The 25,624-nt window shown below is 36.0% G+C and overlaps 2 protein-coding genes across 3 annotated transcripts in view; one reads left to right on the forward strand and one right to left on the reverse strand.

Annotated features, from left to right (window-relative positions):
• syn2b (synapsin IIb) overlaps window positions 1-25,624 on the forward strand; it is a 76,742-nt gene that overhangs the window by 46,189 nt on the left and 4,929 nt on the right. Inside the window, exons 4-11 of the mRNA XM_032548650.1 lie at window positions 88-244; window positions 440-529; window positions 15,301-15,363; window positions 16,348-16,490; window positions 16,790-16,864; window positions 18,110-18,212; window positions 20,787-20,963; window positions 22,687-22,753. Coding sequence (XP_032404541.1) covers window positions 88-244; window positions 440-529; window positions 15,301-15,363; window positions 16,348-16,490; window positions 16,790-16,864; window positions 18,110-18,212; window positions 20,787-20,963; window positions 22,687-22,753 — 875 coding nt within the window. The remainder of the gene's footprint in view (window positions 1-87; window positions 245-439; window positions 530-15,300; window positions 15,364-16,347; window positions 16,491-16,789; window positions 16,865-18,109; window positions 18,213-20,786; window positions 20,964-22,686; window positions 22,754-25,624) is intronic.
• Window positions 1,707-15,301, reverse strand: LOC116709931 (metalloproteinase inhibitor 4). Of its 2 annotated transcripts, XM_032548651.1 has the most exons (6): window positions 15,196-15,301; window positions 13,271-14,595; window positions 7,279-7,376; window positions 5,931-6,045; window positions 4,983-5,107; window positions 1,707-4,485 (listed from the first exon to the last, which is right to left on the reverse strand). In XM_032548651.1, exons 2-6 carry the CDS (start codon window positions 13,407-13,409, stop codon window positions 4,288-4,290), a joined length of 675 nt encoding a protein of 224 aa, XP_032404542.1. In that variant the 5' UTR covers window positions 13,410-14,595; window positions 15,196-15,301; the 3' UTR covers window positions 1,707-4,287. The 2 variants fall into 2 exon arrangements, with proteins under 2 accessions (XP_032404542.1, XP_032404543.1); XM_032548652.1 differs by lacking the exon at window positions 15,196-15,301 and having other exon boundaries at window positions 13,271-14,598.

Consider the following 25,624-nt stretch of genomic DNA (forward strand, 5'->3'; position numbering starts at 1 on the left):
CAGTAAATATATATCTATATAAACATAGACATACATTATAATTACAGGTTTATTACTGTTTTAACTGTCTTTATGTCCCTGCTCCAGGTCATTCAGGCCTGATTTTGTTTTGGTGCGCCAACACGCCTTCAGCATGGCTCAAAATGAGGACTTTAGAAACTTGATCATTGGTCTTCAGTATGCAGGCGTCCCTTCAGTCAACACTCTGGACTCCATTTACAACCTGTGTGACAAACCCTGGGCTGTAAGTGAACTTTGCAGAAAACATGCAATATTTTTTTAGAAGAGTTTTCAGAGATGTGAAGGTAACATTTACTTTTAGTTTTAAATGCATTTGTGTTGGTCCACAATGTCCGCAATGCATGAGTGTGAAGAGTTAAGAACCAAAGTTTAGTTTGAAGCACTTTTCAACTTTATTGTTTTTCTCTCTGTTCTCCAGTTTTCCCAACTGATCAACAACCAGAAGCGGTTGGGTTCAGATAAGTTTCCTCTCATTAATCAGACGTTCTACCCCAACTACAGAGACATGGTAAAGGCTTTTTCTGGTTTATTCCATATTGTGTGTTATGAGTCTCCACTAAAACATTTACAACCACCAATGTGGTTCAAATTACCTCAAACAATGGACAATTTCAGAGAAAGTGATTTTGTGTGCATACAATGGTAAATTTGAGATCTTTTAAGAGTGTATTTAGCTATTGCAGCAAAATGATAATATAAACAACAAACAACTTCAATAAATTTTATAAAGAGGAGAAATGTAAATAAACATATGCCACTATCCAGTTAGATCTGCCTGAGTAAACTAATCTGTTCACATCAAGCTTCTAGTTAAGGCTTTCTTCATTATTTCCACAACCAATTTTGATGTGTTGTTTAAATCATTTCTCTGGCAGACTGTCCATTTATCAGTCCTTTCAGATTCACCCAAAATCAACAGATCTTCACATTTTTGTGCTAATTTATTTCTAATTTTCAACAAAAATTCATATTGGGTTAAGTGACTGCTAACTCCCACCTGCATTTCTTACTTCTACTGTACTATTGCCTTAGAGTTACTCAATGTCAATTTAAAGTCTGTGATCAATGTGGCGCGTAACAAAAAGTCACATTTACTGTCATACATCAGCACAGAAGCAATATAATTTTTGTGGTCATTCTTTGACATGTTTTATGTGGATTTGAAAATTTAAGGCTGTTCAGAACAGGGGTTACGTCACTGTCTGCTGATATTGAGATATTTAAGGTATTTAAAGAAAAGGCGAATTTCTCAGAAATATTTCTAAAGTAGCACCACAAAATCAGTGATTTTAACTAAAAAAAAAAACAAAAAACACAAACGTATGAAAAATCTGGAACGGACTGATTTATGTGTAATTTCAACAATCACTGTTGAAGTGGAGTTAAAAATGTGAAGTAATACCTGTTCTTTATTATCTCACCTTGTTTATGGAATAGTTTTTTAAAAAGTACAAATAGTTTAAAAAACTCTTCACAGCATTTTACTGTCACCGCCAGGCTTGACATTATTACTAACGACAATGTTTTTATGTCTTAAAAGACTCATTTTAACTCCACCAAACTTTCTTCATTAACATTTGTTGTTATATGATCCAATCATCCTGAATTCAACAGTATTATTTAAAGTCATCTGGCCTGTTGTGTTAGATTTTTGTTTCTAAAGGGAATCAACAAAGAGGCAGTGATACATCGTTCCACTGAGACATTTTATATACATTTTTTTTTGGTACATGAAGATAGAAAACTTTATGTAGACAGAAACAAAGACTTAAATACAAACCCAACAATTATTTAAGTAAAAAACAAACTGAAATCTGTTTTAACACTTCATTAAATCATACAATAGTATTGTGCATTATTAATTTGTGCTTTGTGACACTGAAATAACTGCACGAGTTTGTAAATGAGTTTATATTTAGACTACTGTCTCAAATCTGAAATGTTGACTTTCCATTCGGTTTAAACTTTTCAGTGCTGTCGTGAGATAAATGTCAACATGAATCACCAAGTTGAACAGGACAGTAAAAAATATTGTCAAACTTAAATGCTTCTGATTCACAAACAAATTTTAGCAAATTTTGGCTAAGTGCAAAAAGTAGTTATTAAATTGTTTCATGTATTAAGAGAAAGAGCTATCCTGTCCAAATTTTTCTGGAAAAAATAACCACTCCTGTGTTAAACCATATTTAACTGTCAAAATTTAATTTTACAAGTCATACTCAGGCCTGATCATAACCAGACCTGTAAAAATCAAGAGATCTCCTAAATGGAACGTGGCTGTCTACAAGAAAAAGGCTAATAATCTCCAAAGGCAACACGTTGTACCCCAGTCAAAAGAAATCCAATAAAAAGATGAGAAACAGACTTTCCAGACTTGCCTGGGAAGGATTAGAAAACAATTTCTTCACTTCTGGGAGCCATTAACCACAAATACTTAGAATAGAGTTAAATCTTCCCAGGAGTGGCTGGTTTGCTAAAATTAAGTCCAAGAGCACAATGAGAACTGATCCAGGAGGTGACAGTAGAACATCTCCCTCAGTTGAGATCATCAATCTTGGTTGAACAATAATGAAGGGGCAAAAAAAGACATCCAAAAAAATAGAACTGATTAAAAAGAAAATCACAAAGGGCCACCTCACGTTGCTAACAATCACCTTGATACACCCAAGACCTTTAAGAAAATATTTTGTAGAATAACAGGGCAGATGTAGAAATTTTTGGCTAGCTTCTGTCCCTAATAAATGAAATTATCATTTAAAAATTGCATTATAATCTACTTGGTTCTTCTTAGTCTGATGTTAAAATTTGTTTGATGATCTGAAACTGGTGTGACAAAAGAGCAAAAGCAGATTTCATCAGCAAGGGTGAAATTATTTGTTCACAGCACCGTCAATGTGCTACAAAGCTGAATCTTAATGCATTATAATCTGTATGATTTATATGAAGCAATCCTGTATCAAAACAGGGGTCAAGTCAGACCCCTGTTAAGTCTTTATATTGAACAACATTTAAATGATTCAGCAGATTTCTAAAACAAATAGGTGAGCAACCCACCTTCAGTTTCAAGGAGTTAAAAAACCAAACCTTATCCTGTTATCTCATTTCCTCTAAAGAGGAAAGGCTTAGCTTCTACAGGTGGCAGTGCTGTAGCCGAAGCGCTGGATTAGGTTTTTGGTACAAAAAAACAAAACAAAAAAAACGACAGAGCTTCACGAAGGAAACTAAGCAGGATGAGAAGCACTACTCTAAAAGAAAACATGTGGTTAGTTATGAAAATGTTAATTCAACAAAATTACTATATTTACAGTTTCAAAATTTTGAGATAAAATGTCATATAATTTCTGTATCACAACAACAAATAACACAAGTAATCGGTTAACTTGGGATGCTTTTCTTTGCATAAACTGCAGAATGAAAAGGTTTTAGGCACTTTAGGTTCTTATTTATGATGTATAACTCCACATTTTCAGCATTAAATCCATTACACAGAACCATCTTAAACTAAGTAAACAAAAATGCAAACAAAAAATTATTTAAAAAATGGCTTTACCCCAAAGATTAAGAAAACTCCTGCAATTTTTGTTTTTCTTTCTTCACATCACTTTTAATTATACCAATAAATTAAAACTATTCTGCAATTGCATATTATGCACCCTTGTTGCAGCTTAAGTGCCTAAAACCTTTACAAAGCACAGTATATTCAGTGTATTTTCATTTGTGTCAGCATTTCAGATAGAAATTCAACATCAGGATGCTGCAGTCAGGATACACGTGATTAGACTCTGCAAGGTTGATACAAGAAAGGATTCTATTATTTTAGTGTTCTTAAACATTTCTTTAGCATTTCTGTAAATTCAGAACTTAAATTGCTATTTCACCTATTGTACATTACACAAATAATCATAGGGCTTAAAAGGAGTGCATTTACAATGAGGCAAAAACCTTCACTCAAAAGTGAAATATTAGCTGTGGATATTCTGCTGCTGTTCTCACTCTGTAACAACATGTGAAGAGGAATGTATGAAAATGAGTCAGAGAAATGCTCAAAGACCCTGCACTTTAAATATTTATTTTCCTGTTGCTGGATCAACTGCCTGAACTTTGCCACCGGTAGCTTAATGGCAGCTTTTTCTCCAGCGGGTTTGAAAAATCAGCAAATTTTCCACTTTTTTTTCTAGTTGCTTCTTTGCAAGCCAAATGCGTGCTAAATATGCCAAAAGCAGGGTTGGATTTTCCTTAAGGGATTTTTGAAGTCGGTGTTACAGATCACGGATCGGTCATGTCCAAGAAGTCCTTCTCAGGCGGAGGCCCACCCCGGTACCAGCCACAGCTTGTGTCCGATCGTCGGATGCAGGCATACTGCCGAGCCTGCTCCCCATTCAGACTGTTATCCAGCAGCCAGTCCGTCCACAGGCACTCGTTCTCTCCTGTAGATGCACAAGGCACCGTGTAGCACGTGTTGATCTGTTGAGAGAGGAAAATTATTCCGATGTTATTCATAGAACTGATAGTGCTGATCAATTTTGTCTCCCTTGGGTTTTGTAACTGGGAGAATATTTAAGACAAATTTGCGAAAGCATGTGTTTTGTACTCTTGTTTTGCAAAGATCTTGTAGGCAGCACGACATGATCTTACATGACTTGTGGGAAATTTTAAACAGGATATCGTATATGCTGTTTGTTCAAATTTCTCTAGCAAACTTCTGAATCCTTCAAAGAACAGTTGCATGTACTGTACATTGAGATTAAATTACACACAGTTGGACTCCATTTAAATGACTTCGGTTGCACTGGATTTTAGTCAGAGATATAAAACTACAGAGGTAATCTGCTTGCCAAATATTCTGAAAAACACATATCACAATTATACTTTGTGCTTGTCTATTACGTAAAATGCAAATAAAATAAACTGAAGTTTGTGTTTTTAACAAAACTTTAAAAGTATAGGTGGAGTAAACTCACTCTGCATTCACAGCCCATCTGGTATCTGTAGTTAAGGTTCTTTTTTTGTGACAGCGATAAGTTGTCCCACGACTCCACCAGGTCACACTGGCCAATAGAAATCCGTCCATCGCTCCACATGCTTCCTGTTTAGATACATCCCGTAATCAGCAATTAGTTTGACAGTCTTCTGAATCTCATGAAATTGTTACAGCAGTAAACAATAACTTTAATTACAGCCTTTAGTCAAACCTTTTAGACATTATTTTGAGTAATTAGGCTGCCGTGATTTTGTTAGGAATGCAATCAGAAAAGTTTTGTTGCTTTTTTTTTTAGGTTGATGAAATTAAGGTAAACAACAATTAACAGAAAAGTATTACAGTTGTGTCACAGTTCTATTCTAAAATCAGGCACCAGTCAGTCATCAAGTGATTTAAACGGTGACCAATTTTCTCTTGACTGTGTCTGATTGGTGAAATACTTGATAAAATCATTAACATGTGATACAGAGGCACATTTTTCTTAGTTACTTTTCAAAATACAGGCAAGACAAGAGAAGATGTCAGGAGAGAGATTTTGATCTTCTTCAGCTATGAAAGGGTCAGTAAAGAATAGCTACTCAGCTAAACTTATATATATTTAAAGTCAGAATAGTATAAATCACATTTTGGAGGCACAAAGTATTCGTGGCAACAATTATTTTGAAACTTTTTTTTTAAGTTTCTCCTGAGACTCAAGTACTTGTAGAGAGTCTTTTAAGTACTAAATAAATCAATATCCACAAATCAATATCCATGTGAAAGAAAGAAAATTGGAATGGCCGATCAGACATAAAAGAAAATCGATAATGTTGTGCTACTTTTGCTCTCCTTCCTGTTTCCTCTGGAAACTAACAACATCTGTGTCAGATTCACTGACACAGATGTTTCACTGAAAGTGTTACAATAGAGTACAGGTTGCAGACTATACCTGAGAGCAGATAGCCTGCTTTGTTATTGGAGTCCAGTTTGACTCCACAGAGTGAAGAGTAGACAGGAGTGTACACATACTGGATGTCCTTGGCTCGGTCAAAACCTTTGAACATCTGGACACACGGAGGAGAAGAAAAGGTTTTGTGATATTTAGATTTGTTATTTATCACGTGAGAAGGTGTTGCAAGATGAAAGGATTAAACAAAGTAAACACTGAAGTAAATTATTTTCCTATTTAATTAGCATCAGTGTCAGAATGTAGAATCAATACATTTAGTTTTCTGGCTGATCCATAAAAAGAATTTGTTATAACCAAGGTGCATTATAAATCCTATGCCAAAAGTTTTGTATTTGCCGTTTCATATAAAACAGTTTGCACTTTTTTAGTCTTTGGACATTTTTCATGTTAGGTGAATTTTAGTTTTGGATAACTTTTGCTGTTTTGATGCAAATTAAAATTTTCTTTATATATATATATATATATATAGTCAAATACTGCAATCTGAGATCTTTAAGCATTTTTGTCCCTCTAACTCATTGAAAATTCCCACTTTGAATACGCTACTACTGGAGCTTCATTAGATTTATTTTTATTTTTTTTCCACATTCATTGGTGTTGAAATCCCTTCAAAATGTCATATTTTGTTGTTTTCTACTTGGTGAGTATATCTTGTCATTTGCTCCAAGTCTAATAATTTATTTAATGGATTGGGATAAACTAATTTTTTAACAATTTAATGACTGCAAATAATTTTAACATTTACTGAAAAAAAATACTACTTTGTGTGTGGGTTTTTCTGAAAATAAATTGAGCTAAAACTTTTATCCAAAGGGTTATAAATTCAGACAATCTATGAAGTTTTGTTACATGATGATGACTAAAGATGATAGAGCCTTTAATTACAAAAATGTGGAAAATTACTTTATAGGACTCTTTAAAATAACATTTTTGTCGAGCAAAAACTGGAGACAAAGGGTTGAGACAAAGAATGAAAAGTGTTAAATCCAGTTGCTTTTTAATTTTGAGGATAAAGTTCAGAGATTCTCATCACTGGAGGCTGGAAAATGTCTGCCCTTGAGATAAAGTGTGAAATATTTATGCAATCACAAGGACTTTCCAACTTAGCTGAAAGAAGGACACAAGAAGGTGGGATGTTACATAAAGTGATGCTGCACTATCAGACATTTATAAAGTCTAAACTACTTTTGTTTGTGGCATCACTCGTATTTTATTACTTTTACAGACAAACAATACATAAATCCTGCTGACATATGCATGTAAAACAGCTGTATTCACACAAAGTGATGCCACCATCAGCAGCTGATGCTGCCGTCTAAGAACTCACCTTGATCATTTTGATTTCGTACTGGATCATCTTCATGTAAGGTGAGGAGCTGTTGCTAGGCGACACAATCTTCTCTCCAGAGATCTTTGCCCTTATCACTGTTAGGAAAAGAGAGAGAGAAAAAAAACGCAAACAGGAAGAAGGGTTCAGATTAATTGAACTAGAAAATAAATGTAAACATCAGGATAGGTGTGCTCTACAGGATAATATCATGGGTGATTCCTTTATTTATTTGTATGGGTTGATTGGTGGGTACATAGGCAGATCTGTGCCCCTCTCCTACCTCTTTGGCTCCCATTTTGTTTGTCACTCCTCTTCCTCCCCACACTGACAGTGTCGCAGCCTCGCAGTAGTGATACAGGATGTGTCACTCTTCTCCTCTGGGAGGAAATTCAAAACCCTCATGGAATAACAAGTAGCTCTCTGCTCGCTATGTCCTCGCTAACTCCATGCACACTAATACAGTATGCACACATTATGCATATTAGATTTAATGTTCAATCTGCAAAGTGCAGATTGAAACCTTAATATCTGTGCCTTCGTTGCTACGAATGAAGTTTTCTCATCCAACAAACTCTTTGCGTTTGTATCATAGTCTGATTCAAACTAACAGCACCTGAGTCTGGAGTGAACTCCTCCCAGCACCAATAATGATCCAATCACAGATTAATGACAACACCAAGACTCAGCAGTGCAATAACTTTAGGTTTTTTTTCTGGCTAAGGAGATATTTCAAATCCATACTGGAGATGTTAATGTTAGCATGCTGCTCTGTGTCTGCAGCTGTAACACAAACCATTTCTTGGCACAATAATATGAATAATATGCTTCCTGACTTGTTCTGTTTAAAATAAATGTATAAAGTTAGACTTTCTGCAAGTTTGTGTTCTTTTCCTGGTCTTATATTTATTTGTATAGGTTTTTGGCCTAGGCTTTAATTTAAAATGCTATGATGCAGTGTTCAACGGCTTTCATTTATTTACCAAATTTTCAAATATCAAGAACCAGCTACAAAGTAAAGTTAGACAAGGACAGAAAATTTTAAAATAAAAACTTTGGTGCTAAAAAGCTGAACATTTATTCTGAGCAACAACACTACATTTTCTGTTGTTAAATATCTTTACATGAGTTTGCAATTCCCAGAAAAAGGTAAAAATCTCACACTGTAAAATAAGGGTCTAGAGAAGAGCCAGAAGTGGGTCAAGTTAAACCATTAAAGCATTAGAGAGCAGGAGAGGCAGAGTGAACCTCATACACACGGGTTTACCAAACCACCCACTTGGTTTTCCTTTTGGGTCATCACATAACTACGCCACGGTTTTTTGTGCTGGAAAGAGGAGGAGGAGCTCAGGCTGTTCTGTGAAATGAGCTCAGGCCGAGCTCAGTCTTTTTGTTTGTTTGCCGAACTCCCCGGCGGATAGAAAGGCGGACAAACGCCTTGGGGTTTAATCTGAGCGTATAGCATTGCCCAGCCAGATACAGCTGCTTTAGACATGTTGCCTTTGCAGAAAATGTCACAGATTTAGTGTTTTCTTGAGCTTTGATGTACTTCTTTCATTTATTTAGAGCTCAGTCTTAAAATCATCAAGTACACACAATTTGTGGTAACACATTTAGACAATACTTTCTTAACGGGTTTTTTTTTAACATTAATGTAAGAAAGAAATGACTGAAATTAAGAACAATCACATTTTGGAACCATTGATTCTGCTTTTCCATTTTTGGCAAGCTTAATTTTATTTTGTCTAATTTTGAATAGAGGTCAAACTTTTTTCAAACATTCATATATTTTTGAATGTATCATTAAAATTTTTGTTCAATGTTCAATAAAAATGAATTATTAAAAATGTAAAATATGATCCCTGAAGACTGTAAGATTATATTATAGCATTTTTTTTATTATTAATTTTTTAAAACCATTTATATAATAATAAAAAAACAGATACTGCGCAGATTTGTGCTGTGTTAAATATAAAAATATTTATAACAACAGTTTTGACCTTTTTTTTCACTTTAAATATATTGTTTTGTGAATAAAGTGCATGTAGAAAGTGCAATATTTTACCATAAGTGATGGCGTCATTTCTCCTTTTTGAGCTGAGAATAATCAGAAATAATTGCTTATTGCATGCTGATCCCAATATGTAATATTAACAGTCAAGGATGGCAGGAGGTAACACTGCCTGTGTTGTTGTAATTAATCATTTAGCTAAAAGCTTTGCTGAATGCAATAGGTTATACATATGGTAAAACATGCTTGGTGAAACTTCATATTTAAATACAAAGTGCAGGAACGCTTCACTATATATTAAAGCAACAAGAGAGAAATGTATTAACCTCTATTTGTTACTTCCACAATTCAGAAGTTTACATTTACTGCCTTCTATTTAGTTTTGTGACTTGGGTAAAGCTGTTTTTTTGGATATTTATTTACATCTAAGCTCTAAGCTTTTTCTTGAATATTGATGTTTCTTCATGAAGCAGTCTATTTTTCTCATCCCTCCTGCTGTAAAACATCCACACAGCATTTCTGAATTCCAAATCTGTCGTTTCCAGTTGAAATGATCTTCTCAATGAGATTTTCCAAGCGTTTGTCATTCAATAAAAGCGTCATCCGCCTGCCTGATCTTAGATACCCACTCAAGTTGCTGCAGCTGTTTTATGCACTTAGAAAAACAGCCACACCTGCAATGTCTGAGTGCCTGTTCATCTGCTCCACATCTACATCACTAAAAAGAAATATTGCAAACTTGTACCATGAGAACTGATGTAGTAAGTAACTTCCCCCTCCCAGATGAATCAGCACCCTTGTCATGCTCACAAAGCTGGACTGTCAGTGGGCTTTCACACTGATATTGTTAGTATGCAGACCATCAGACAGTGCCCTATAGACATGGAAATGAGGTGGTGAGTTAGAGGGTACGAAAGAGAGAGATGGAGTAGGCTGTGTTCGCATGGACTGGCCTCCATCCAGCGAACACACACATGCACCTACACAATGTCAAACAAACATTGACCAAGGAATCATCCAGGGTTTGTGCACACATTTGGATATTACTCAGATGTACAGCTTTATTCACACAGCTTGTCGACTCCAACAGCACTGTCAGGTCAACTTCAGGCCACCACAGGCCTGTGCTTCGAAAACAGCCTGGAGGGTGTGACCACACACACCAGGAAGTGAGACATTTTGGTCCAAATACTCGAGGGGTATTAGGACTTTGTTATTCATAATACCAGAAAGTTATTTCCTATCTGAAAAGAGTCTAACTGTTTATTCAGAGATTGATCCATACATTAAGAACTAAAACAAATCCAAGCCTAAGCAGCCAGCCAAACAAAGGATCCCAGGGATTTTTATTACCAGTCGCTTCCACGGTGAATACTTTTTGATGTTTACAAAAATTTGAAAGACATTGTCCTTATAACTTTTAGATCTGATCTGTTTATCTCTTACAAAGTAGTCTGACCTGTCCTTTTACATTTGACTACAATGAGGAAAAACATAACTGAGATGAGATTATGAGTTTTGTTAAGTTGTCTGCAAATAAGATGCATTTTTGTGTTTTATTCTCTTTCATGCTTAAGCAATTCATAGGTTGTTAAGTGGCTTAAACAAAAGACTATTAAAGATGGCTATGTTAAAGATTTAACTGGAAAATAATTTAAAAAAACAGCTTATGTCCAAAGAACATCTTTGGTGTCTTAAAGACTTTTAAGCACATGAAAAAAGGGTGCAATTTAAATAAACTAAAGTGCAAAAAAAAAATTTTTCCACAGAGATGCTTATAACACCTGAAACTAAATTTCTACTCGTTTCTTTTGAAGTGCAATTTAACATTAGAACTACAGCACACCTAACTGCCATTGGTAAATAGAAAAGCAGAATTTTGAATCTATTGCAAACTATTGATTCAAAATACAAGGAATCTTTGATTACTCATCTCCTATAATGAGGCGCAAACGTAACGTAGCATGAGATAAGTCATATCACAGTCGCAGTGTCACTAGTTGTATAGTAGCTGTGCTCATGTATGACATACATAGAGTGAGAGCTGCAACATCCAATTGCAAACAAATTGTTTGCCAAATTACTTGTGGCAGCCTGATCTGAATTCAGGCGAACATGCTCATCTCTGATGTGACATCATTCACAGATACAAGCTCTAACAAAATGAGCGCAGAATAAATTGAGGAGTGCAGCAAGACTAATAAAGTCTGTCACCAACCAGCATGAAAAGTCCACATTTTAATTACATAAGAAACAGTTTCTCTGCTCTGATGGAATCTAGATACATAAAAAAGAGGGAATTCAAGGCTGAAAAATAACACATAACATCCAAGAGTCAAAAGCAAAATAGCCACTATTAGTTTGCATTTCTAACTTGAATAAACATAGTTTATTTTTCTCCTTTACTTATTTATGCTATATTGTTCCAGTTTTATCTTCAAACTAAGCTAATAACCCTATGCTCTTATCCAATGGCCTCTTCACCTCAAACTCAACAAAACAGGAATTTTAACTTTGAAAAATGTTCAGTGTATCATGTCCACTGGAACTTCATCGAAGTGATTGCAAAACAACAAATCATAGTTTTGCTTTAAGATTAATTTATCTGTCTTAAAATCACATGTCATGTTTGGTTTCGTACATCTAACAAAACTGAGTAAAATTTGTAATTAGGTAAGATTGTATGGAGCTAAGTGATACTTATTTGTGATACTTTGTGATTTATTTTAACGGTAAAGGCTTACGCTTACTGAATATTTTGCTGTAGGGAAAATGAATGTAAAAGAAACAGGCTGTAAGGTCTTTAGGCATGCTTTACCAGTAATTATAGTTGCAGTCAGATTGCTGGAATGGGATAGCTATTGCCAGACTATTTGTTTGAGGGATTTTAGCTAGCTTAATTGTTTTCTTTGAAAGGTCAAAGTAAGTTTTTGATGAATGATACATAGTTTAAAATTATTTTTATTTTAAACTTATTTTGTAAAGCTGTCTAATTGTCTTGTAGTTGTTTTGGGTTTTGGATCGTTGGTGATGAAACTTGTCCTTAGGACTGCAGATCGGATCAGTTCTGCTTCTTTAGATTCTTTGTCAGTAGCAAGCCTGCCTGAAAACGCCGTCACTTTCAATTTAGAATAATTGTTCTTGGTGGACCTTCATCTCAGTTATGAAGGGCAAAACTGATGTGCAACATCCTGTCACAAAACAAATCCTCTCAAATGCTTCCATCACATCTCAATAACATTATGCTCAGCTTCCATTTCAATATAGCACCGTTTTTTTTAATTCATTCAGGAAAAATGTTCACCCTCTAAACCTGATGGGGATTGCAGAGAAATTAGAAATCAAGACTGAAAGAGGTATTTCTTTCTTCTTTATCTGCTTGTTTTTTTCTCCCTGTTGGAGTTTAACCTTTGACAGAAGCACATACTCAAGCCTTCCACTCTCTGGAGCCAAGTACTCAAATTCAAAGCAGAGTGTTAGTTTTGGCTTAAGCTTAGAGAAGGGAAAAAAAGTGGGGGTGAGACTGGGCAGAGAAACAGATGAATAGAAAGTTGGCTTGTTTATTTTAACGATTGAGTTTAAGGGTTGTTTTTATGGGATTCAGAGAAATAAAATGGAAAATTGACCATTTTGACGCCATGTAGTTCTTTTCACTTATCTTTTCAGTTATTTTCACACAGTCTTATAAGTATAAGTCTATCATCCTGGTTGTATTTTAATTGCAGGTAAAATTTGACAAAGATTGCCTAAATGCTTCAGCTAAGCTGATTATCTATTACCATATTTGTTTTCTCTGTGGAATTTGGCCTTCGCACCCGTTACACTTCAGACTAAGTTGATCAATGAGCAAAACAGTCAAACTCTTTTAAAAAGAATTGCTGTTTTATTTTGTAAATTTAATCTTGAATGTTGTTTATTCGCTACATCATTGTAAGCAAAGGTAAAGTTTAACCTTCTTTAGTTTACTATGAATTAACTCACCAATCTCAGCGCTGCAGAAGAGCTGCTGTGGATGTGATGGGTGGCAACTGCATCCCTCCACAACGTCCTCCATGCCTGCACCAAGCAAAAGGAGCACCACCAGCCCCAGACACGCACTTCTCTCCTGGGACAAGGCCATGGTGGCTCTGGCTACCTCTTACTGTTCCACCACTTGATGAATGCTCTGCAGCCTCTTCTTGCCCCGTCGAGTTCCCTGGGAAGCAGGTCAGGCCGACAGTCGGCAGAGGGGGTGCGCGGCGGATAAGACAGTGGGGTCGAAGAGATAAGAGTAGCTCTGGAGAGCTGGGACGCAGCTGTGGATAGAAATGTTTTCATAAGTTTAAAGTGCACCTCTGAATTCAAGCTTCAGCAAATAACTTGAGTTGAAAGCTACTGCTGCTCTCTTTTCTCTTCCTTCGCGCTCCCCCTCTCTGTAGACAACACACAGAGAGGCTCACAATAGTCCAATCCCCTCACACTCTGGCCTTGAATGCTGAGAGGGTCGCACACAGGGAGCCTCTTATGCGCTCAACAATTTAGGGACAGCCTCCTGAAATGCAGGGAAAAAAGCTGGCATCCTGTAACTTCTTCTTTTGCTCTCTTTTTGAAGCTTGTCATCTCCTCTGGACACTTTTACAGGGTCAAAATCATTCAAATCTCTTCTAGGTTTCTACTAAGGGTTAAATTGTGAACAAAAAATATTCCCAAAGGAATGGAATCCTTCATATTTTTTTTCATCCCAAGGATACTTGTTTTCTTCAAGAGATGAGTTGCAGTAACTTGAACACAATCCTCATTCATATAGAATAGTTTTGATCCTTATGTTCAAATTTTTATGAAAAAAAAAAACTTAGTGACATGAAATATAAACCAGATATCAGTAACAACTCAAGTAATCCACACCTACAAAGAAAGCAAAAGAAATTAATACACAAGTAATGTAAAAAAAAGTGGAATTGCACAGATCACATGAATTGCACAGGTTTGAATTTAACTCATTGAATGGCTTTTTCTTCAGCAGTGGAGTTTTGCACAGTAAACAGACAAGAAGGTTATTGTGGATGAGTGCAAGATTACTTGCATTGTTGTCAACATTTGTTTGGCGTTCCTGTTACTAGCCACATTAAAAACATATTAAATGAAAAAAGTTTTGAGATGTTTAATACTTATTTTCTCAACTATATTGTTGTTCATTTCTTGGGCTTCCTGTTTGCTCCTTGGCTTCAGAAGAAAATGATTTTATCTAAAAGATATCGACTGTAAAAACCTGTTAAGGATCCAAAATCAGAAAATTACAGACAATCTGTAAAAACATCTTTTACCTTCTTGTTACGACCCGGCTCGGCCAGGGGAAAGGGAAGTAACATTAAAGAAACCTAGGTGGTAAGGTTTAACAGTTTAGAGGTTTTATTGTTTGGGTTCAACAAAAATAAAGGGGGTAAAAATTAACAATAGTCAAAATGTAGAGACTAACAAAAGGGTACTAAACTAAACAAAACCCCAAAACAATCAGTTGTAAATCAAAGAACTTAACCAAACAAAAATAGACTTTCAGAACAGGGTACACAAAACAAACTACAAATCCCTAACAGAGAATCAAAGATCCCACACAGGGACAAAGTGAGTGACACAAGCTATCCAAGCTAACAAAGGTTATCAGAGCTGTCAAAACAAGTTTACAGCAGTCAAAACCCCTAACAAAGTGGCAAGCTGTCTAAACAAAGAAACAGCCGCACCTTCTCCCAGGATGTCCTTGGTTCTTAAAGGGAGGCCTCAACAGTGATTGGTGGAGCCGGCAATTGATGACCCAATCACGGTAGGCCTCAGGGTGTGACACAGGACAAGCAGGGCAGCACCCACTTCCAGGTGGAGTCAATCTGATTAGCCACTGAAAAACAACACAGAAAAAGGCCACTGGCCGTAACACTTCTTAAACTGGATTTTTCCACTGTTTGCTTGGGGGGGGGGAACAGTTGTCACTTTCTGTGATTCAGTTTTACTCATACTTTACTTTAACTTTTGTATTACAGATTACAACACCAAGTTTCCCAGTAGTGGTGAAGATCGGACATGCCCACTCTGGAATGGGAAAGGTACGGAAATGTTGAATCTTGCATTATTTGTTTTTGAACGACATACAAGAAACAATATGCAAGCGTTTTCGCAATTATGTTTTAATAACTTAAGTCAAAACCAAAAAAGAAAGAACAGACAGAAAGTTAAAGACACATTGTCTAGAATAAAGTAAAACTACACCGAAACCCATATATTTTCAGTATCTCTGAAACATATATACTTACATTTACTCTGTATCTTTAATTTTATTCTTGTCTATCCTGCTACTAGGCAACCTTGCATTGTTATCCTCTCAGTCATCTCTAATATTGACTCATCACTATGTTTTTTTTCTGTTTTCTAACAGGAAAAAAGCTCTTTATCAATTTTTTTTTTCCGATGAACCTCTTAATCCTGAAGCAGAATTTCTTTCACTGTTGAGATTAGCTCCAAAATGTTTCTATTAACTGAGAAAAGTGGAAACAAACACTATATTTACCTTTTTTGTCTTCCCTTATTCTAAGGAGTGCTTCGGCAGTAATACCTAAACCAGGGTGTTTATATAAAAAGTAATTTTCTTGAACATGCAGTTTTAGATAAACAGACCAAGCTCTTTACCATACTTTTTAAAGATTACTTCTACTTTCATTAAACCTGTAAATTAATGTAATCCTTTAATCATAAGATAACGAATAACTTCCTATAGGTTGAAATAACCTATAGGATCAGCTAGAATCAGTTAAATCAATCTGGACTCTATTGAAAAAAATCTGCTTAATTAGAAAGTCTAGACCTTATGTAGTGTTATTCTGTAGGGTTTGTAAAAGAAAACTGAATTTAAGCATGAATGAATATTACATTTACAAACATATGTACGAAAAAAAAGGAGAATTATATTGGCTGGATTATATCATCTTTGAAATTCGTTTAAGGGAGTGGAGGTTTTGGACTTTATATGACAAGGTTTACATGAAACTAGCATGTAAATAAACTTTTCTATGCCACGTGTCATTTGTCTACAGGTAAAAGTGGACAACGTTAGTGATTTCCAAGACATTGCAAGTGTGGTGGCCATCACTCAGACCTACTGTACTACAGAGCCATTTGTAGATGCCAAGTACGACATCAGGGTCCAAAAAATTGGAGCTGACTACAAGGCTTATATGTGAGTCTGTCGCTTTGTTCAGTGTTTGTACAAATCTGCCTGACCTTTGCAGGTCTGTGTTCAGAACAATTCAGAGGACACTGTGATCTCTTCTGAGGGAACAATTGAAAGCCTTCAGTTCAAGGGATGGGGTTCAATTATGTTATTATGTAAAAGAAAAAACAAAAACGAATAAGCAATGTGCTTTCTTTTGTAAAATTACTGCAACATTTTGGAGCTCGATATTAAATAACTGAAATTTCCAAACTGAAAGCTTATGTTGATGCTAATTTAACATCCAATATTCTCTCCATTTTCAGGCGAACATCCATCTCTGGTAACTGGAAAAGCAACACCGGATCTGCCATGTTGGAACAAGTAGCCATGACTGACAAGTGAGCAGTGCTTCTGAGTTAGTGATGCTCCAGCTGGCCTGGGTGTTGCACACGTCGCTCCGGTTGCGTTGCGTCACAGTTAGTCATACTGCACTGAAGCAGTAGATTCATTCAGCTTTAAACCAGGTCACTCCTGGAAAAACACAGAGATGTTTGTAATTCATTTCAAATTTATGATGCATTGATGTTTTTTTGGGGTTTTTTGCAGTAAATATATTCATTTAAGCAGTGATGCTATAAAACAAGAGCAGCTAAAATCAATATTTTAGTTGCTCTCCAGGAATTGAGGATTTATACTCTCTTTTATGTACTTAACCTTTATTGTTACATGTCCAGACAAGATGTTATAACTCCTCATGAAATTTACAAGATTCAACAATTATTATTATATTAATTTATTTAACACAGTGGTGTCAAACTCCAGTCCTCAAGGGCCACTGTCCTGCGGTTTTTAGATGTGCCACAGGTACAAAACACTGGAATGAAATAGCTTAATTACCTCCTCCTTGTGTAGATCAGTTCTCCAGAGCCTTAATGACCTAATTATTCTATTAAGGTGTGGTGCAGCAGAGGCACATCTAAAAGTTGCAGGGCAGTGGCCCTCCAGGAGTGGAGTTTGACATGAGAAAAACATTCTGATTGCATCTTTATATGTCTGTGTTTACCAACCCTGGTCCTCAAAGCACACTGCTCTGCAAATTTGAAATGTTTCCCTGCTTTAACACACCTGATTCAGATGGTTGCTAATCAGCTATTGACTGAAATCAGGTGTGCAGAAGCAGGGGAACATTTAACATATGCAGTCCGGTATGCCTTTACAGGTAGACTACAGTTGTTTAGTAAATCTGGCTGCTTTGCAAAAAAGTTAATTACCCCAATTAGTACAGTATCAATATCCTCTTGGTTAATATTGATTTTATTTGACTACAGTTTGGTTGTGTTCAGTCTTCAAGACAGCAAAATAAGTCTAAGGCAAAATATCGACTGCTCAAGGTTTATTGTCAAGATGACAATAACGGCAACTGTTGCACTGGCAAATTGAGCTAAACTGATTAACAAATCAATACTTCTATTGAGATAGTGCACAAGATTAAATCTTTTCTAAGTCAGCCAAAAGAACATAAAATCGTTTCTGTCTTCATTCACATTTCTGCTTCTTGTGAAAAAACATTCATCAATATTTTCTAAAGGCACAGAATAAGGGTTTTAAGGTGTATTAATTAAAACATTGTTATTTTCCGGCAGATATAAATTGTGGGTCGACACTTGCTCAGAGATCTTTGGGGGTCTGGACATCTGTGCTGTTAAAGCCATCTGTGGTAAGGATGGCAATGACTACATTACCGAGGTGAGAATAAGTCTCTCAAATAGGCTTTCAGGTATAAGGGTGCTGACAAAGGTGAAATTTGTGTTCGCTCCCTCCTTTTTATGAGTAGTAAAATTTCATCACATTTTCATAATAGTGTTACAAAGCACAGCTTAATGTACTGATTGCAAGAGTTCCTTATCATTCAACATTACTCTGCCCGACTTGATCTAAACTTCAATGGCCTTACAATTTATGCCTTAATTAAATCTAACCTTACGCAACTTGCAGTATTTAATGCTAACTAGATATTTTGTGCATCCATTTATTTAAAAACAGGCTTTGTCGATCTTTCTCAACAAACTATTCTGTCTGTACTACTCACCCTGCAACCACACTTTTTTTTTTTTAGAAACCAATGTGCTCTCCTAATATTTTTTTTATTAAAACAAACCATCTATGTGGAAACTGTCAAAACTGCCAAACCCTAGGCGTCAGCTCTAAATATAAAATAGTGATGCATTAAAATGAAGTTGGGGATTAAATGTGTGCAAGTTTTTTTGCAGCAGTTATTAAGGGTTTAACAGACATTGAAAGGACAATAGAGGATGTGATGGTATGACTGAACAACAATCTGGAGCTTTTAGGGTCAGACAGAGACAAACACACAGGTTTGGAAAACAAAGAAGAGGCAGTGATGAAGAAAAAAAAGACTAGTTTATGGTTGTTGTATGTTTGGCTGAAGACTCTAATGGCTCATGTTTACACCCTGAGGCTATACTAAGACGCACAGCTTAAGCAGGAGAATCTATTGACAGAAAAGCTTTTAGATGGACCCTTCATAATTCTTGATGTTATAGGGGAGTAACAAGAGCAACCATTGCTAAAAGAAAGATGCAAAAAGTATTTAAATGCAGCAAAAATATAAAAGAATGCTCTTGGTCAAATGTGGCCAAAATTAAAGTTTTGGTCTATGACCAAAAATTTTTTGTGTGTCAGAAAAATAAAAAGGCAGATGACCTTGAAGACACAAATCCATTAAATATGGTGGTGGCAAGTTTTTTTCACCAGACTGAGAAAAACTTGTTGCATTTTATGCATAGATGTATGTATATAAACATAGCTCAATACAGGGCAATCCTGAAAGAAAACCTTTTAGAGACTAAAAAGACTTACAACTATGACCAAGGTTCACCGTCAAGCAGTACAAAAACCCTAAACATATAACCTGATCTGCTGTGAAGTGATGGTTCAAATGAAAGCTTATTCATGTTATATGGTCCAGTCAAAGTCCAGACCTACTGTAAATCCAACTGAGAATTGGGCTATTTTGCAATGAAAGTGGGTAAAACTTTCAGTCTTTCAGATGTTCAAATCTTCTAGAGACATACCCCAAAAGATTTCCAGCTATAATTACAGCAGAAGGTGGTTGTATAAGTATCGACTCATTGGCATAGTGACATAAATCCAAACAAACAATAGATAATGTGCAAAAATTCAAAGGTGGATATATTTTTGCAAGCTAGATAGAGATGGGAAGAGCAACAATAATGGTGTATAAAAAAAGAGCAGTTTTGAACAACAAAACATCAAAAATTAACAACTGGACAAATCTGAAGTTTAACTAAGATCCTTTGGGGACTTATAACTTAGCAGCCATTACGTTTTCAATGTGCTGTACAGAAAGCATCATGATAAGACAGAATGTGCAGGACTCTTACTAAAGTGCTCGGACTAAGCTGCTTCACTCTGAATGCAGTTTCGCAATTAGTATTGACTCGCATAACAGTTTGGAGACCTCAGGCTGCCCATCTATGGAAAATGCTGAGTCATCTTTATGGTTGCTAGCTCCTAAAAGCTTGACCAAAATGTAGCTTGTGGTACTGAGAGTATGCTTTATAAAATTTGTGTTCATAGACATTATTAAATGAAATTCTAACTGAACATGGTACATTGCTAAGGCAGGTCAAGAGAGCAATATTTCCCATAAAAAAACATAGGTAGAACTAAAGATGAAAAATATATGTTTAGGATTTATCTACATTGAATAGTTTTATTTTTATAAAGGAAAAATAACTATTGTTTCTAGAGTAGCTCTAGAAACAATATCCTCATATCTTCATATCCTCTTCACATCCTCCTTCTGTCCCAAACTCTTCCTCTGGGACAAACATGAGTTGCTTAAAGGTCACCGGTGGCAAGGCTTGAACTCCAGTTTCCTGGGTCAACTCTTAGGTCCATTAATCTTTCCTGTCTTACTTCTAACAGGGACTTTGATGCTTTTTTTTGTTTTGTTTTACATTTTTAAAATAAACCAGATGCAACAGGAGCTTTGATATGTCCAGTTTCCTCTATGACAACTTGAAAGAGATGTCAATTAAAGGTTATTGAGGAGTTTTTCCTCAATGATCTGCAAAAATCATTGCCAATGCAGATTTTATTTTCTCTGAGAGTTGAAAAATTTGATTTGTTATTAACTTGCAAAGAGATTGGGAAAATAAGATGAAACAACCCTGACATTACAATAGCAATTTTTGAAATGAAATGGCATTTTTTGATCTTGGGAATTTACGCAGAACATCTGCAGTCTATGATCCACTGTATCCTGCTGTCCAGGTTGTGGGCTCATCTATGCAGCTGATAGGCGATCACCAGGCAGAAGATCGGCAGCTCATTTCTGAGGTGGTGCTGGCTAAGATGAACCAAGCGCTGACTACCAGGTCATCCAGTGCTTCCCGCTCGCCTGCTCGTTCTCCTCAAGGCCAGAAGCCGACAACTGTGCAGCCCCAGCAGGTGACTGAATTGTGCTTTTACTGCAGTGGCTAATCTGTCAGAAAACATATAGTTTTTTTCAAGATATCAGTCTTACTAACCTGACAAATCACCGTTTATTAGTAGAACTTATATTTCTACATGGTTAATAATTTTGCAGGTATGACAACTAGAGAAAGAGCAGAACCCACAGTCATGACATTCAGACTGCTGATTTTGAGTGATTGAATTCCTAATTTAAGGAGAGTGTTTAAAATTATAGCAGTTAGGAGTTCAGTCAGCAAAGTTATTCATTATGAGAAACGTAAGTGGCTCATGATTAAGGGTGAAGGCAGCCTTAAATGCTGGTTTAAATCAAAATCTGTTGTAAAATGAGTCTTTCCAGTATTTGTTCAGTAGAAAAGCATACTTTGAATACAAAGTTGATTGGCAGAAAGAGACTGCTCAGCTAAAATGAGCTCAAATGCTTTAAAATTTAAACCAAAACCAGAAACACTTCAAGAAAATACTATTTAAATGGATTGAAGAATTGCCAAAATTGCAAATGCTCAGGCAATGATCAGCTGATTAAAGAAGGCCTACAGATACAGTACAGCAATAGAAGATAACTTTGTAAAATAGCCATTGTTGAAAAGAACTACATGACAAAGAGGCTAAACATCACATGGACTTTCCTAGAGAGAAAATCTGTTCTTGAAGGGACCAGGAGTCAGGAACTCCAGGCCTTGAGTTCCACTGCGCTGCAACGTTTTGACCCATTCCTGCTCTACGACCCTTTAATAAAAGAAATGGTTAATTATCAGGTCTTTATAAACCTTAGAATTTTGAATCAGACCTGTTGAAGCAGCGTTACACTTAAAAGCTGCAGACCAGAGGACTGGTCTACTACACCCTAACACCGAATTCAAGTCATTATACACCATGGAGAATGGTGACCCAAGCATCATTTTAAGGAGATGTATCCCTTAATACGGTTCAGGCGTATCATCAGTCATGTATTCACACACTGTTGCCAATACTCAAGGAACACGGGCTGCTGTAAGTCAAAGATTAAATGTCTTCAAAAATAAGTGCTACAGCAAGACATCGACCCAAACACACCAGTAGGCCAGCAGCATCTTGGTTCCTCACCAACAAGATTAAGGTTATGGAGTGGCCAGTGCAATTCCTGGACCTTAATCTCATAAAAATCCTGTCAAATGACATAAAAAATTCTGCATCAGTCAAAACCAAGGAATAAGGAAACATCTGGACTGAAATATCTGTTCACAGGTGCCACAAGTGGGTCAACTCCAAGAAACCTACATGTAAAACAGTTCTCAGAAAAATTAATTATGCAACTAGTTATTGGTTCAGTGATTCAGGGCATAGCTACATCGCAAAGTATGTTTAGTTTGATAAGATATTTGTTTTCATAGAGAAATGCAGACAATTTCTCAACAGGCTAATATTTTTTTTTCCCTCACTTTCTGTGGGCTGGTGACAGATTTCATAAATATTTTCATTGCAGTGTTCCCAATGCATTTGCAAGTTAAGCAATAAAGCTAAATGGGAATTTTAGGCTATGCTCAATTTTTGAAACACATTAACATTTTGAGCAAAACTGTGTATCAGTGCAGCTGCTATGCAAATGAAAATAACATATAGAAACTCTTACATAAAGCCTACATTATGGTTCTCCACAGTCCACAGCTGACTCATCCATGTCTTTTCTTTCTTTCTTCCATCTGTTTTTCTTCATCAGACTGCTCCTGCTAAGGAAGGCCTGGCAGACACAAACAGGAGCTCAGGCCAACGTCCTCAACCTCAAGGTTGTCTGAACACTTCCCACAATCAAAGCACTGCAGCTGTAGGGTGGAAGCAGGCTTAGAAAATACGCTACAGGAAATTTTGAACCAACCGCTCGTCATTTACTGACAAACTAAGTACTGCCACAAGGGGAAAGATGGGAACATTTACAGAGTCAGTGTTCATAACAAACTCCTGGGCGCCATTGTGTGTATCCTCTGGTTGCACAGGTAGTTTCAGTAAATCCTGATCATGTTCTGCACTTATTATCTCTCCATGTCCTGTAACTTTTGTTTTATGTTGCCAATGATTAAAGTAAACAGTGAAGCTACTCGCTAAGGCACAGAAATATTGCCACGAGTGTTAGGCCGCCAAATGACAACATCAGCCGCTTTCAAATGGCTACAGTTTGGACTGGGTTGATCAAAGATCCAGTAGCTTGCAAAAGTGTTGTTCAAACTGCTTAAAATTTTTCACATTCGTTATGTTTCAACCACAAATTTCTGGGGATTTTTTTGTATTTGGCCTGTTGGCCTTACACATATAAGGGTGTAGATTAGACAGAAAAGTCTGGAAAAGTCATTTTTAAACTTTTGCCAGAGATTCTAAATATGATTTAGTTTGAAACGTTTTTTCTTCCCTGCTGAAGAAAAACATCCACCCGGTTCGATGCTGCAACCATATTTTACTGTGAGGAGGGTATATTCATGGAATGTGTAGTTTTAGTTTCCCTCTGTAAAAATGCTTTTGATGTATAACGAAAAGCTTAATTTTGGTTTCATTTGACTGGAGCACTAGTTCAGTCTTTGCTCTATCGGCGACGTGGTGTCTGGTGAACCTTAAACTAGATTCATTAGGGAGGTTTTTTTTCAACAATTGCGTTACTTTTGCTTCCAAAAAATCCCTAAAGAAATCTTCAGTATCACTTGCATATAGTGAAGAGGGAATGTGGTTCCTAACACAGCTGCAAAAAATCCTAAAAGCTGCCTGATTGTGTAGAAAAGTAAGAAACACCAGCCTGAGTGTGTTGCAGCTTTCTGGTCATGTCGTGTTAGTTTTATTGAATAAACCAGCATGAAAAATCGGTTGGTTAGTCAGAGAATTAGAAGTGATGACAGGACAGTATTGGATAGCTAATTCCCTCACAATTCTGAACTCACATCTACTGTCCTAGTATAATAATTATAGTAAAAGTTTTTTTTATTATTATTTTGCATTTTCACAAGTGTCTTATCAGAGAAAGAGAAGTTTTTGTTTCGCTTCCTGTTCACTGAAGGTAGTAATGTTTGCATAACTGCATCAAACTAATGCTCTGGCGTCGTGTTGACTTCACTGACGTCAGCTGTGCTCTGACAGTATTTGGTGCAGTCGTTTGTCTAAATTGAGAAAATATCACCAGCTGTCCTTTGAAGTGAACCAATTTTCATTTCTACTTGTGTCGTCAAATTACCAAGCTAATAGGCATCATGGAGCACTTAGGAATCATCTTTCATGTGTTTTGCAGCTGTGCTGTAACCCATGCTTAGCGGTGCTTACTCAGGATTGATGTACCGATGCTTAATGTTGCCACCAAAAGCAGTGGCATTCACAGCTGAATTAAATCTATTTTTTGTGGGGTTGCTATGTTTATCCATGAGTGTGTGTTTGCATGTTCATTAATTACAATTCCTTGTTTTGCATGGATGTGGTGAATGTTTTGACATCATCTGGTGCTACATTAGTTTAGTAATGATTTTTAATGTCTTATGGTAATTATAAGATTATTATTATAATTTTAAAATTGAGTTTAACTTTTGTATTCAGGTGTGAAATAAATGCTGTTAGATTTATTTACAACTTGCATTAAATAGTGTTTCCAGTTGAAGTTATACATAAAAACTATTTTACTGTGGTAAACGGATCCATGGATAAATACTTATTAATGTAATTTTATTATAGAAACAAATGACTTATTGTGCAGATGCTTTATGTGTTGGTAAACATCTGGTTGTTGTTGTTTTTTGTTGTTAAAATACATGCTTTTTACTCAATTTTCTTTAATTCCTTTTAATGTATACAATTTTCTGGTATCAATTGCAAACTCCACTGCCGTCGTTTATCATTTTGTTTTTAGATCTTAGATACAATCCTTATTATGTTCCTCTACATTATCCTATCTTATTTACTTGGATCCGAACCAGTCAATTGCTGATACAATATTTTCAGCAAAAGATTTTACAGATTTTGTTCATAAAAAAAAAAAATAAGAATAAAAATAGTAATAATTTTTTTATACATATAGCTGATCCCTTTATCCTAAAACATTCTGATTTAATTTAGAAAGCAATGCATTGTTTTCTCAGAAACTAAAATTATGTCTAAATAATGGTTGGTATCCAAGAAAATTATTATTGTATCTTGTTTTCCAATTATGTTTGTTCATATGTTTTCCTTGGTTTCTATGCTTCGTGAATCACAAGCAACCATTGAACAAATGTAAGACTCAAGGCAGTTCAGCTGTCTGACAACAGTGACTCTGTGGGATGACTTTTCGGGTACATACAAGATCGATCTAAAAGAATAATTTCAAGAGTGCATTGATAGAAAATGTACAGCTTTTTCTAGTACATTCTGGACATATTTTAGAAGTCAAATCTCAATCCTGAATCTCTGAAAGGAAATTATCTGTCACTAAAACGTCATCCCAATCCAGTCACTTCCTTGCTCTGCATGTGTAACTACTTGAGGTGTTGTTGCTTTGCTATTAATGCTTGAGTCACTCTGAACTCTATTACCTTCTCTAATTGCTTATTTCATTCAGCACAGTACTAAAACTTGCACAGTTCTTTAATGTAGAAGTTGTGCTACCTCACAGTTGGATTAACTACTGATCTTCCACCCTCTGCTGGTTGCTG

Source organism: Xiphophorus hellerii, chromosome 20 (genome assembly GCF_003331165.1).
Source record: "Xiphophorus hellerii strain 12219 chromosome 20, Xiphophorus_hellerii-4.1, whole genome shotgun sequence".
In the NCBI taxonomy this organism is placed as follows: Eukaryota; Metazoa; Chordata; class Actinopteri; order Cyprinodontiformes; family Poeciliidae; genus Xiphophorus; species Xiphophorus hellerii.